This window comes from Bombina bombina, chromosome 2, assembly GCF_027579735.1.
Source record: "Bombina bombina isolate aBomBom1 chromosome 2, aBomBom1.pri, whole genome shotgun sequence".
Classification (NCBI taxonomy): domain Eukaryota; kingdom Metazoa; phylum Chordata; class Amphibia; order Anura; family Bombinatoridae; genus Bombina; species Bombina bombina.
Genome location: NC_069500.1, coordinates 489,518,665 through 489,533,444, shown reverse-complemented (window position 1 = coordinate 489,533,444; position 14,780 = coordinate 489,518,665). Strand labels below are relative to the sequence as shown.

General features: G+C 42.4%; 1 protein-coding gene across 1 annotated transcript in view; it reads right to left on the bottom strand.

Moving 5' to 3' along the window:
• Positions 1 to 14,780, bottom strand: part of HORMAD2 (HORMA domain containing 2) — a 503,384-nt gene that overhangs the window by 72,055 nt on the left and 416,549 nt on the right. Inside the window, exon 8 of the mRNA XM_053699837.1 lies at positions 4,615 to 4,766. Coding sequence (XP_053555812.1) covers positions 4,615 to 4,766 — 152 coding nt within the window. The remainder of the gene's footprint in view (positions 1 to 4,614; positions 4,767 to 14,780) is intronic.

The following is a 14,780-nucleotide window of genomic DNA, read 5'->3' as shown; positions in this document are numbered from 1 at the left end:
TCTTAACCATCTCCGTGGAGATGTTGCCTGTGCAACGGCAAAGAGAATGACTGGGGTGGGCGGAGCCTAGGAGGGATCATGTGACCAGCTTTGCTGGGACTCTTTGCCATTTCCTGTTGGGGAAGAAAATATCCCACAAGTAAGGATGACGCCGTGGACCGGACACACCAATGTTGGAGAAAGTACCTTAATTTTTTGTAATTTTGTATAAGTGCCCAAAGGTGCTTAAAACTGTATGTAGTATTATTTGGTGTATGTAACAAGAGGGTGCAGGGATATGAGGGTCAGCACTCGTCTCCCATGCTCACCATAGCTGCAGAAGACTGCTTCCAGTAGACAGGCCCATGTGATAAAGTGCAAGCACAGTGCAAAAGATCTGTAAAGGAGCATCACATTGTCTGACAAGGCTCTGCCTCTCTGCCACTCCTGCTGCTTCCCCTTCATTGTTCCTTAAGCTTCCCCCAGCTGCTTCCCCTTCATTGCTCCTTAAGCTTCATTGTTCCTTAAGCTTCCCGAGCTGCTTCCCCTTCATTGTTCCTTAAGTTTCCCCCAGCGCTCCCCGCTGCTTACACCCCAGGGCCATTACACACCTCCCAGCTGCCCAGTCCTCCCACTATCCTCCTCTACTTAATGGCTGCCGCTGGAAACAGAGGGTGAGTGCATTGTCTGACAAGGCTCTGTCTCTCTGCCACTCTTGCTGCTTTCCCTTCATTGTTCCTTAAGCTTTCCCCAGCTGCTTCCCCTACATTGTTTCTTAAGCTTCTCCCAGCTGCTTCCCCTTCATTGTTCCTTAAGCTTCCCCAGCTGCTTCCCCTTCATTGCTCCTTAAGCTTCCCTCAGCGCTCCCCGCTGCTCACACCCCTCCCCAGGGCTGTTACACGCCTCCCAGCTGCCCTGCCCCCCCCACTTTCCTCCTCTACTTAATGGCTGCTGCTGCGTGGCCGTGACGCGCCAAAGGCACCCCAAAGGTAAGCCTATCAGCGCCTGTCCGGGCCTGGACTGCTCCAACCTGTTACAACCTCCACGTCACAACCAGCTCCGATGACCAATCTCCAGGCTTAGAACACCTACACTTCAAGATCCAGGTCAACCCCAACACCACCCTATGTGGCACCCTCACCTGCAGACCTGCCGGTCCACACCCCGCCTTCTGTGACTCCATCACCGACCACATCGCACCCCACAACCTCGCCTCAACTGACTACATCCTCCTCGGTGACCTCAACTTCCACCTAGACAACCCCAATGACTACAACACAACCAACCTTCTGGAAAACCTTGGAACCAATGGAGTGAAGCAACTCGTCAACTCCCCAGCCCACGTAGCTGGAAACACCCTCGACCCGATCTTCTGCGCTCGCAACCACGTCTCAGTCAACCAAATCACTGAACTTCATTGGACCGACCACCACTGCATACACTTCTCCTTCAACAAACCCACCAGACACCGTCGGCAGCACGACCCGCCCCACAGAAACTGGAACATCACCAAAGATCAGCTGTACTCCACCCTGAACAAGTCCCCCCCAGCGACCTCCACAGGCGCCAACTCCTCCGCCCGCAACCTCCACCACTGGATAACCGACTGCGCCAACACTCTCTCCCCCCTCAAGACACCATCCAGCCACCAACCCACCAACAAGGCCAGCTGGTTCACCCCGGCCTTCCAGGACTCCAAACGCCACTGCAGACGACTAGAAAGAACCTGGAGATCCAGCAAGACCCCTACGGACAAAGCGGCCTACAAAAAAGCCATCACCACCCACCACCTTATCAAAAAGAAAACAGCTAATCCAAGACAGAATAAAAGCCAACGCCCACAACAGCAAGGAGCTGTTTACAGCCATCAAAAAATTCTCCAAACCCAACAGCGACAACAACAACATCCCGCCCTCCCAGGACCTCTGCGACAACCTCGCAACATACTTCCATCGCAAGATCGTTGACATCTACGACAGTGTTGTGCCCCAGACCTCACCCATCACCGCCAATCCACCAACCCCCACCGACAACGCACCCATAAACACTTCCACCTACCCCCCACGGACCATCTTCAACAAAGCGGGCGACATTATTACCCCCGAACTCGGCCGCACCATCAACTGCTCCATAGAGGCCGGTACCTTCCCGGAAGACTGGAAACACACAGAGGTGAACCCCCTGCTGAAGAAACCAACGGCAGACCCCAAGGACCCTAAGAACTTTGTCTCATCTCACTACTCCCCTTTCTGGCCAAATTCATTGTGAAGGCAATCAACGCTCAACTTGTAGACCACATTGAAGCCAACCACACCTTGGACCCCTCCCAATCCGGTTTAAGGAGCAACCACAGCACCGAGACCGCCCTCCTTGCCGCCACAGACGACATTCGCACCCTACTCGACCGAGGAGAGACCGCCTCCCTCATCCTCCAGGACCACTCAGCAGCATTCAACACCGTCTCCCACCGCACCCTCCGCACCTGCCTATACAACGCCGGCATCCATGACAAAGCCCTTGAATGGATCACCTCCTTCCTCACTGGCAGAACCCAGAAAGTGAGACTCCCGCCCTTCACCTCCAAGCCCTCAGAGATCAGCTGCAGTGTACCCCAAGGCTCTTTGCTGAGCCCTACCCTCTTCAACATCTACATGGCCCCCCTCGCCGCCATTGTCCAATGACACAACCTCAACATTGTCTCCTATACCGACGACACCCAGCTGATCCTCTCACTCACCAGAGACCCCACCACCATCAAGAAAAACATCCACAAAGGGATGACAGCAGTCACCGCCTGGATGAGAGACAGCTGCCTCAAGCTGAATGCAGACAAGACCGAAGTTCTCCTCCTCGGACCCACCACACCTGCCTGGGATAACTCCTGGTGGCCCACAGCTCCTAGACACCCGCCTACCCCCCCCCCGACCATGCACAAAACCTAGGCGTCATCCTGGACTCATCGCTCTCCATGGACCGACTAGTCAACACCGTCTCCTCTTCATGCTTCCACATACTCCACCTCCTGCGAAGTATCTTCAAGTAGATCCCAACCGAGACCAGGAAGACAGTCACCCACGCTCTCGTCAGCAGCCGACTGGACTACGACAATGCACTCTACACCGGCTCCAGCATCCAGCTCCAAAACAGGCTCCAGTGCATCCAGAACACCTCGGCCAGACTCATCCTCGACCTCCCTCAGCAATACCACATCACCAAACACCTGCAAAACCTGCACTGGCTACCCATCAACAAAAGGATCATGTTCAAGCTTTTCACCCACGCATTCAAGCCCCTCCATAACATCGGTCCCGAATTCGTCAACCACTGCGTCACCTTTTACACCCCCGCCAGACAGCTTCAATTGGCCGACCAAGCCCTCACAGTCATCTACCTCATCAGGAAGACCACAGCGGGAGGCAGATCCTTCTCTCGCCTGGCAGCCAAGACATGGAACACTCTCAAGCTGCACCTCAGACAAGCTACCTCCCTAAGTTCAGAAAGGACCTCAAGACCTGGCTCTTTCGACTGAACTGCAGCAACCCCAATCGCCGAGAGACCCTTACGGGTGAGTAGCCATGCTTTACAAAAGCCCAATAGATAGATAGATAGATAGATCATACTGTAGACCAGGGGACTGGCAGGCATGCCCACCTTTGCTGGTAGCATCTCTTCATGGACGATTTTCACTATCTGGCTGGACTCCATTCCTCTTCCCTGTTTGTAAGTTCTCTGAAGAAGACAATGTATCTCAGATCGGTTAGAGAACTTGTTTCAAATGATGTAAATATCAGCACTTCATGTTTCACTATCACTCCTTGCTGGAGGCAAAAATTTAGCTGAGGGATCATGGGGAAGTGGGAGGGATTAAATCAATGTTATGCTGGGTGTTTTGCCTCCTCCTATTAGACTGGACTTTAATCCCACATCTGATGGCTTGTGGATTCTCACTATCTTATGAAATAAATGAACAACACTGTACTGTACAACTTGGTCTGCCTAATGTGTCTCCAATAATTTTTTATACCAGCTGCAGAGTGATAAGGGGTAAACTGTTACTTTAGGTTTATTTTTGTATCTAAAATAGATGTATTTGATCATTGAAACCACACCCGATTGTTTTCAAGAACATGCCCATTTAAGATGACTGAGCCTGCAGGCCTAAGGTACTGAAATTCTCATTTCCAATCACCACATTAATCCTAAAAGTGCAAATTATAATACATTTGATGCAGCTGGTATAACAAGTCACTTGGAAAACATTAATGACACAATGTATTCAGGCAAGAAGCTGACATGAGTTCATTGTATTACGTAGATTCAAAAATATAATTTCAATTTGTGGGCTCTCTCTATTCCCCTGACCTCCAACTAATGGGTTGGTTTCTGCTGTTGCCTCTAGTTTACCTAGATTTTCTATGGAGTACACTGCAGTATTCAATTTTCAATATAGATGGTAGTTTAAACAGGCATAAGCAGTTATTTCAAATGGCAAATAAAGGTAAATGAGCTATTAGTAAACACTTACACTCTGACCTGTAAAAAGAATCATTGGGAAAAAATACTGTACAATGTCTCTTTAAAAAAAAAAAAAATACATAGTTGTCTGGTTTGTGAAATGAAGTAGAATATACTAACCATCAGAGTAATAATAGAGTTTCATGGTCAATGTGACATCATTAGGAAGAGGTCCCAGATTCTGCATCAGGATATAAAGTTTGCGGAGTAGTAATGTGCCAGCCACTTTTAAGTCTTCATTCTTCAATATACCTTCAACACTAGTTCTATTGCTTTATGAAAATAAAATGATTTTAAAATAGAAAATATGTTTCAATAAAGATAAGGTTTCATTGAGATTATTCAAGTTTTATATATATACTGCACTTTAGCAATACATTAGACAAAAAAGTAAATAGTGGCTGTTTATTCTACACATTTTGCTATGGTTAGAGGTTTGGGATTTGTCTCTATGGGGATTTATCAAAGAGTCAACTGAAAATACACGTCGTATTTGTCGCAAGATTGATCCGTCGTAGTTATCAAAGTGTCAAGATCGGCAAATGTTGAAATTTATGACGTAACATACGATCCCGCGATCTCAATCCGACGCAGATCGATGCTTGCGTCATTACAGATATTTCAAATTCAGATTCAACTCTATTTAACCCTGTTCCCAATTTATGTAGCGGTCGATCCGATAAAAATCGTCGCCCGCAAAAGCTGGCGACGTCAATATTTGCGCGGGTTTGGTATCCTATATACGGCGTAACCTAGAAGTTACGCGCGTATATTTCTGACGTCGCCCGTAGTTTTTTGGGCCATAGGCAGGTATACCAAACCCGCGCAGTTTGGTATCCAATATACAGCGTAAGGACTTACGTGGCGAAAATGGAGAAATCTTACTCCATTTTCACCTCGCCACAAAAAGCAGCCGTAAGAAGCCTTACGCTGACTATTGGAGCCCCGTAACTCTCTAAACTAGCTGCTAAATAAACCTAACACCTAACGCATGCGCAATGTCTATCTAGCTGTCAACCGCGATCTGCTAAATAAAACCTAACACCTAACGCATGCGCAATGTCTATCTACCTGTCAACCGTGATCCCCCGCCGCAATCCCTAATAAAGTATTTAACCCCTAAACCGCCGCCATCTACATAAACTAACCCCCTACTGTGAGCCCCTAAAACCACCACCATCTAACTGATCTATCCCCTAATGTGAACCCCTAAAACCGCCGCCATCTACCTGATCTATCCCCTAATCTGATCCCTTACACCGCCGCCAGCTATATTAATATTATTAACCCCTAATCTAATATCAATAAAGTAATATGCTCTATTACCAGCCCTTAAAAGGGCCTTTTGCGGGGCTTTGCCCCAAAGTTAACAGCTCTTTTGCCCTATAACCTGCCCTCCCTACACCGCCGCCACCTATATTAATAGTATTAACCCCTAATGTAAGCCCCTTACACCGCCGCCATCTATATTAAAATTATTAACCCCTAATTTAATCTACCTACCCCGCCGCCAGCTATATTATCTATATTAACCCTAAGTATATTATAGTTAATATAGTTATTACATTATATATATTAACTATATTAACCCTAATTATAATAGGGTTAATATAGTTACTATAGTATTTATATTAACTATATTAACTCTATCTAACCCTAACACCCCTAACTAAATTCTTATTAAATAAATCTAATTCATATTATAAACTAAAATATTCCTATTTAAATCTAAATACTTACCTATAAATAAACCCTAAGGCCTAGATTTAGAGTTTGGCGGTAGCCGTGAAAACCAGCGTTAGAGGCTCCTAACGCTGGTTTTAGGCTACCGCCGGTATTTGGAGTCACTCAAAATAGGGTCTAACGCTCACTTTTCAGACGCGACTTTTCCATACCGCAGATCCCCTTACGTCAATTGCGTATCCTATCTCTTTTCAATGGGATCTTCCTAACTCCGGTATTTAGAGTCGTTTCTGAAGTGAGCGTTAGAGCTCTAACGACAAAACTCCAGCCGCAGAAAAAAAGCAGGAGTTAAGAGCTTTCTGGGCTAACGCCGGTTCATAAAGCTCTTAACTACTGTACCCTAAAGTACACTAACACCCATAAACTACCTATGTACCCCTAAACTGAGGTCCCCCCACATCGCCGCAACTCGATTAAATTTTTTTAACCCCTAATCTGCCGACCGCCACCTACTTTATACTTATGTACCCCTAATCTGCTGCCCCTAACACCGCCGACCCCTGTATTATATTTATTAACCCCTAACCTGCCCCCCTCAACGTCGCCGCCAGCTACTTACAATAATTAACCCCTAATCTGCCGACCGCAAAGCGCCGCCACCTACGTTATCCTTATGTACCCCTAATCTGCTGCCCCTAACACCGCCGACCCCTATATTATATTTATTAACCCCTAATCTGCCCCCTCAACGTCGCCGACACCTGCCTACACTTATTAACCCCTAATCTGCCGAGCGGACCTGAGCGCTACTATAATAAAGTTATTAACCCCTAATCCGCCTCACTAACCCTATCATAAATAGTATTAACCCCTAATCTGCCCTCCCTAACATCGCCGACACCTAACTTCAATTATTAACCCCTAATCTGACGACCGGAGCTCACCGCTACTATAATAAATGGATTAACCCCTAAAGCTAAGTCTAACCCTAACACTAACACCCCCCTAACTTAAATATAATTTACATCTAACGAAATTAATTAACTCTTATTAAATAAATTATTCCTATTTAAAGCTAAATACTTACCTGTAAAATAAATCCTAATATAGCTACAATATAAATTATAATTACATTGTAGCTATTTTAGGATTAATATTTATTTTACAGGCAACTTTGTAATTATTTTAACCAGGTACAATAGCTATTAAATAGTTAAGAACTATTTAATAGTTACCTAGTTAAAATAATAACAAAATTACCTGTAAAATAAATCCTAACCTAAGTTATAATTAAACCTAACACTACCCTATCAATAAATTAATTAAATAAAATACCTACAATTACCTACAATAAAACCTAACACTACACTATCAATAAATAAATTAAATACAATTCCTACAAATAACTACAATTACATAAACTAACTAAAGTACAAAAAATAAAAAAGAACTAAGTTACAAAAAATAAAAAAATATTTACAAACATAAGAAAAATATTACAACAATTTTAAACTAATTACACCTACTCTAAGCCCCCTAATAAAATAACAAAGACCCCCAAAATAAAAAAATGCCCTACCCTATTCTAAATTAATAGAGTTAAAAGCTCTTTTACCTTACCAGCCCTGAACAGGGCCCTTTGCGGGGCATGCCCCAAGAAAATCAGCTCTTTTGCCTGTAAAAAAAAACATACAATACCCCCCCCCCAACATTACAACCCACCACCCACATACCCCTAATCTAACCCAAACCCCCCTTAAATAAACCTAACACTAAGCCCCTGAAGATCTTCCTACCTTGTCTTCACCACCAGGTATCACCGATCCGTCCTGGCATCCGGTGCTGAAGAGGTCCAGAAGAGGCTCCAAAGTCTTCCTCCTATCCGGCAAGAAGAGGACATCCGGACCGGCAAACATCTTCATCCAAGCGGCATCTTCGATCTTCTTCCATCCGGTGCGGAGCGGGTCCATGTTGAAGCAGCCGACGCGGATCCATCCTCTTCTTTCTGCGTCTCCCGACGAATGACGGTTCCTTTAAGGGACGTCATCCAAGATGGCGTCCCTCGAATTCCGATTGGCTGATAGGATTCTATCAGCCAATCGGAATTAAGGTCGGAATATTCTGATTGGCTGATGGAATCAGCCAATCAGAATCAAGTTCAATCCGATTGGCTGATCCAATCAGCCAATCAGATTGAGCTCGCATTCTATTGGCTGTTCCGATCAGTCAATAGAATGCAAGCTCAATCTGATTGGCTGATTGGATCAGCCAATCGGATTGAACTTGATTCTGATTGGATGATTCCATCAGCCAATCAGAATTTTCCTACCTTAATTCCGATTGGCTGATAGAATCCTATCAGCCAATCGGAATTCGAGGGACGCCATCTTGGATGACGTCCCTTAAAGGAACCGTCATTCGTCGGGAGACGCAGAAAGAAGAGGATGGATCCACGTCGGCTGCTTCAACATGGACCCGCTCCGCACCGGATGGAAGAAGATCGAAGATGCCGCTTGGATGAAGATGTTTGTCGGTCCGGATGTCCTCTTCTTGCCGGATAGGAGGAAGACTTTGGAGCCTCTTCTGGACCTCTTCAGCACCGGATGCCAGGACGGATCGGTGATACCTGGTGGTGAAGACAAGGTAGGAAGATCTTCAGGGGCTTAGTGTTAGGTTTATTTAAGGGGGGTTTGGGTTAGATTAGGGGTATGTGGGTGGTGGGTTGTAATGTTGGGGGGGGGTATTGTATGTTTTTTTTTACAGGCAAAAGAGCTGATTTTCTTGGGGCATGCCCCGCAAAGGGCCCTGTTCAGGGCTGGTAAGGTAAAAGAGCTTTTAACTCTATTAATTTAGAATAGGGTAGGGCATTTTTTTTATTTTGGGGGTCTTTGTTATTTTATTAGGGGGCTTAGAGTAGGTGTAATTAGTTTAAAATTGTTGTAATATTTTTCTTATGTTTGTAAATATTTTTTTATTTTTTGTAACTTAGTTCTTTTTTATTTTTTGTACTTTAGTTAGTTTATGTAATTGTAGTTATTTGTAGGAATTGTATTTAATTTATTTATTGATAGTGTAGTGTTAGGTTTTATTGTAGGTAATTGTAGGTATTTTATTTAATTAATTTATTGATAGGGTAGTGTTAGGTTTAATTATAACTTAGGTTAGGATTTATTTTACAGGTAATTTTGTTATTATTTTAACAAGGTAACTATTAAATAGTTCTTAACTATTTAATAGCTATTGTACCTGGTTAAAATAATTACAAAGTTGCCTGTAAAATAAATATTAATCCTAAAATAGCTACAATGTAATTATAATTTATATTGTAGCTATATTAGGATTTATTTTACAGGTAAGTATTTAGCTTTAAATAGGAATAATTTATTTAATAAGAGTTAATTAATTTCGTTAGATGTAAATTATATTTAAGTTAGGGGGGTGTTAGTGTTAGGGTTAGACTTAGCTTTAGGGGTTAATCCATTTATTATAGTAGCGGTGAGCTCCGGTCGTCAGATTAGGGGTTAATAATTGAAGTTAGGTGTCGGCGATGTTAGGGAGGGCAGATTAGGGGTTAATACTATTTATGATAGGGTTAGTGAGGCGGATTAGGGGTTAATAACTTTATTATAGTAGCGCTCAGGTCCGCTCGGCAGATTAGGGGTTAATAAGTGTAGGCAGGTGTCGGCGACGTTGAGGGGGGCAGATTAGGGGTTAATAAATATAATATAGGGGTCGGCGGTGTTAGGGGCAGCAGATTAGGGGTACATAAGGATAACGTAGGTGGCGGCGCTTTGCGGTCGGCAGATTAGGGGTTAATTATTGTAGGTAGCTGGCTGCGACGTTGTGGGGGGCAGGTTAGGGGTTAATAAATATAATATAGGGGTCGGCGGTGTTAGGGGCAGCAGATTAGGGGTACATAAGGATAATGTAAGTAGCGGCGGTTTATGGAGCGGCAGATTAGGGGTTAAAAATAATATGCAGGGGTCAGCGATAGCGGGGGCGGCAGATTAGGGGTTAATAAGTGTAAGGTTAGGGGTGTTTAGACTCGGGGTACATGTTAGAGTGTTAGGTGCAGACGTAGGAAGTGTTTCCCCATAGGAAATAATGGGGCTGCGTTAGGAGCTGAACGCGGCTTTTTTGCAGGTGTTTTTTTCAGCTCAAACAGCCCCATTGTTTCCTATGGGAGAATCGTGCACGAGCACGTTTTTGAGGCTGGCCGCGTCCGTAAGCAACTCTGGTATCGAGAGTTGCATTTGCGGTAAAAATGCTCTACGCTCCTTTTTTGGAGCCTAACGCAGCATTTTTTTGGACTCTCGATACCAGAGTTAATTTTATGGTGCGGCCAGAAAAAAGCCCGCGTAGCGTTAACAACCCATCTACCGCCAAACTCCAAATCTAGGCCTAAGATAGCTACAATATAATTAATAATTACACTGTAGCTATGTTAGGGTTTATATTTATTTTACAGGTAAATTGTTAATTATTTTAACTAGGTATAATAGGTATAATAGCTATTAAATAGTTATGAACTATTTAATAGCTACCTATTTAAAATAATTACCCAATTACCTGTAAAATAAATCCTAACCTAAGTTACAAATACACCTACACTATCAATAAATTAAATAAACTACAAATATCTATCTAAAAATACAATTAAATAAACTAAACTAAATTACAAAAAAAAAAAGTACAAGATTTTTAAGATAATTACACCTATTCTAAGCCCCCTAATAAAATAATAAACGACGATTTTAATTAATAATATTAATATTATATTTATTTTAATAAGAGTTTAGTTAGGATGTTAGAGTTAGATAGGGTTATTATAGTTAATACATATATATCTATATAATATAATAACGATATTAACTATATTAACCCTAATATAATTAGGGTTAATATAGTTAATATATATAATATAATAACTATATTAACTATATTAACCCTAATATAATTAGGGTTAATATAGTTAATATAGCTGGCGGCGGTGTAGGGGGATTAGATTAGGGGTTAATACATTTATTATAGGTGGCCGCGGTGTAGGGGGATGTAGATTGTAGGCAAAAGAGCAGTTTACTTTGTGACAAAGCCCAGCCAAAAGCCCTTTTAAGGGCTGGCAAAAGAGCTGAATTTTTTGGGGCATGCCCCGCAAAAAGCCCTTTTAAGGGCTGGCAAAAGAGCTGTTACTTTGGGGCAATGCCACGCAAAAAGCCCTTTTCAGGGCTATTTCTAGGGTTAGACTTAGGTTTAGTGGTAGGGATAGTTTAGAATTTTAGGGGTTAAATAATTTAATATAGATGGCGGCGGGGTAGGGGGATTAGATTAGGGGTTAATAATTTTAAAATAGATAGCGGCGGGGTAGGGGCTCACTTAGGGGGTAGGTAAGGTAGATGGCGGCGGTGTTAGGGGCTCACTTTAGGAGGTTATAGATTTAATATAGCTGGCGGCGGTTTAGGGGTTAATAACTTTATTAGGTAGCGGCGGGCTCCGGGAGCGGCGGTTTAGGGGTTAATAACTTTATTAGGTAGCGGCGGGCTCCGGGAGCGGCGGTTTAGGGGTTAATACATATTTTATTGTTAGGATAGTGAGGGGGGATAGCGGATAGAGGTTAATACATATTTTATTGTTAGGATAGTGAGGGGGGATAGCGGATAGAGGGTTAGACCTGTCGGGCTATGTTAGGGAGGCGTGTTAGACAGTGCGGGTGATTTAGACTTTAGTCAGGTTTTGTAGGCGCCGGCAGTTTCTAACGTGCCGTAAGTCACTGGCGACGCCAGAAATTTGTACTTGAGCCGATTTCTGGACATCGCTGGTTTATCCGACTTACGGCACTTTAGCATCTGACGGCGCCGTATATGGGATAGCTCGAGTTGCGGGTTCCCTCGCTTGCACCGCAAACTACGCCGTTTATCGGATCGAGCCCCAAACATTTAACAGGTATGCTCGCATCTATTCCAACGCAGCGTACCTAGTTTTTAATCCGCAACCCTTGAGGTTGCAGATGCCATAGAACTCAATGGGAGTCTGAAAACACAGAAAGCTTATGTTTGATGCTGCAAGAGAATGAAGTATATTACATAATAAAAATTAGAAACTCTATTAAAATTGTATACCCTTTCTAAATCAAACAATATTATTGCTCCACATTTGGTGCACTAGTAGATATAGAGATAAAAATGAAATAAATACACAACATAATATAGCTAACTTCCTTTTTATTTTTTTGCAAAAAATCTATGTGCACCATGTTTAAGCCATGTAATACAAGTCCCACTCTCCACTTAGCACCAATTTTGATGCAACCCTTTTCGCACCAATTATGACGCAAACTCCTAAACAACCCACACACTAGTGAATTTTTCAACCACTTTTGATTGGAATATGCATAATCACATGATTTATGACATCAGCCAATCTGATTCAAATATACATTTTAAACTATCACAAAGAAATCAAATTGCTTGATACTTGTGTCATTGATCACTCATCAGAACTTGTAAGTGCCATTTATTATATTGTGCATTATACTTTGAACATATGTATATGTGAAATTAGTATTAAAGATAAACATTGATGCTGACATTAGGACACATACAGCCAGATTACGAGTTTTGCCTTATGGCTGCTCGCTAATTACTTACGTTATTTCCATTGCGTATCTTTTTATAACATAGGTATTACGAGTCTGAAAACAACCTTGTAACGCGTCGCGGTAACACGACTACCGCGTTTATTTAATAAAAGTAATCACGGATGAGTTAAAGATTCTCCCATAGACATCAATGCTAAATGAACTAAGCACAGATTTTTCATCTAACACTCAATCTCGCGAGAAATACACACTGCTCTGTCATATTACGTATACGGAATAATGCACAACAAAAACACAGCTCAAATGTAAAAACAACAATCGCTCACGCAACATAGCACATACACATTCAACATTCACAATCGGAAACAAAAAATAATGCACAGCATTTACACTAAACGAGGAATCGCTAAATACGTTCACATCTTGCAACACGGAACAAAACAACATGAAAAAGAATTGCACACTGATACACAAACAAAACATTCGCATTGCAGATTACGTAACATTAGCATAAATAAACATTTACACCACTTTACAAATACGAGACCATCACAAATCAGCATTTACATTTACAGATACTACTTTTGGACAATGTTATGCAAAACGATCACTATGACATCATCGCATTATACACATTACACAAATACAAAATCAATATGAGCATGCGCAAATTCAAACAACTAATACACATTGCACACATACTAATTACTAAGGCCTAGATTTGGAGTTTGGCGTTAGCCGTGAAAACCAGCGTTAGAGGCTCCTAACGCTGGTTTTAGGCTACCTCCGGTATTTGGAGTCACTCAAAAAAGGTTCTAACGCTCACTTTTCAGCCGCGACTTTTCCATACCGCAGATCCCCTTACGTCAATTGCGTATCCTATCTTTTCAATGGGATCTTTCTAACTCCGGTATTTAGAGTCGTGTCTGAAGTGAGCATTAGACATCTAACGACAAAACTCCAGCCGCAGGAAAAAAGTCAGTAGTTAAGAGCTTTCTGGGCTAACGCCGGTTTATAAAGCTCTTAACTACTGTACTCTAAAGTACACTAACACCCATAAACTACCTATGTACCCCTAAACCGAGGTCCCCCCACATCGCCGACACTCAATTAATTTTTTTTAACCCCTAATCTGCCGACCGCCACCTACGTTATACTTATGTACCCCTAATCTGCTGCCCCTAACACCGCCGACCCCTATATTATATTTATTAACCCCTAACCTGCCCCCCACAACGTCGCAGCCAGCTACCTACAATAATTAACCCCTAATCTGCCGACCGCAAAGCGCCGCCACCTACGTTATACTTATGTACCCCTAATCTGCTGCCCCTAACACCGCCGACCCCTATATTATATTTATTAACCCCTAATCTGCCCCCCTCAACGTCGCCTCCACCTGCCTCCACTTATTAACCCCTAATCTGCCGAGCGGACCGCACCGCTATTATTATAAAGTTATTAACCCCTAATCCGCCTCACTAACCCTATAATAAATAGTATTAACCCCTAATCTGCCCTCCCTAACATCGCCGACACCTAACTTCAATTATTAACCCCTAATCTGCCGACTGGAGCTCACCGCTATTCTAATAAATGTATTAACCCCTAAAGCTAAGTCTAACCCTAACACTAACACCCCCCTAAATTAAATATAATTTAAATCTAACGAAATTAATTAACTCTTATTAAATAAATTATTGCTATTTAAAGCTAAATACTTACCTGTAAAATAAATCCTAATATAGCTACAATATAAATTATAATTATATTATAGCTATTTTAGGATTAATATTTATTTTACAGGTAACTTTGTATTTATTTTAACCAGGTACAATAGCTATTAAATAGTTAAGAACTATTTAATAGCTAAAATAGTTAAAATAATTACAAAATTACCTGTAAAATAAATCCTAACCTAAGTTACAATTAAACCTAACACTACACTATCAATAAATTAATTAAATAAACTACCTACAATTACCTACAATTAACCTAACACTACACT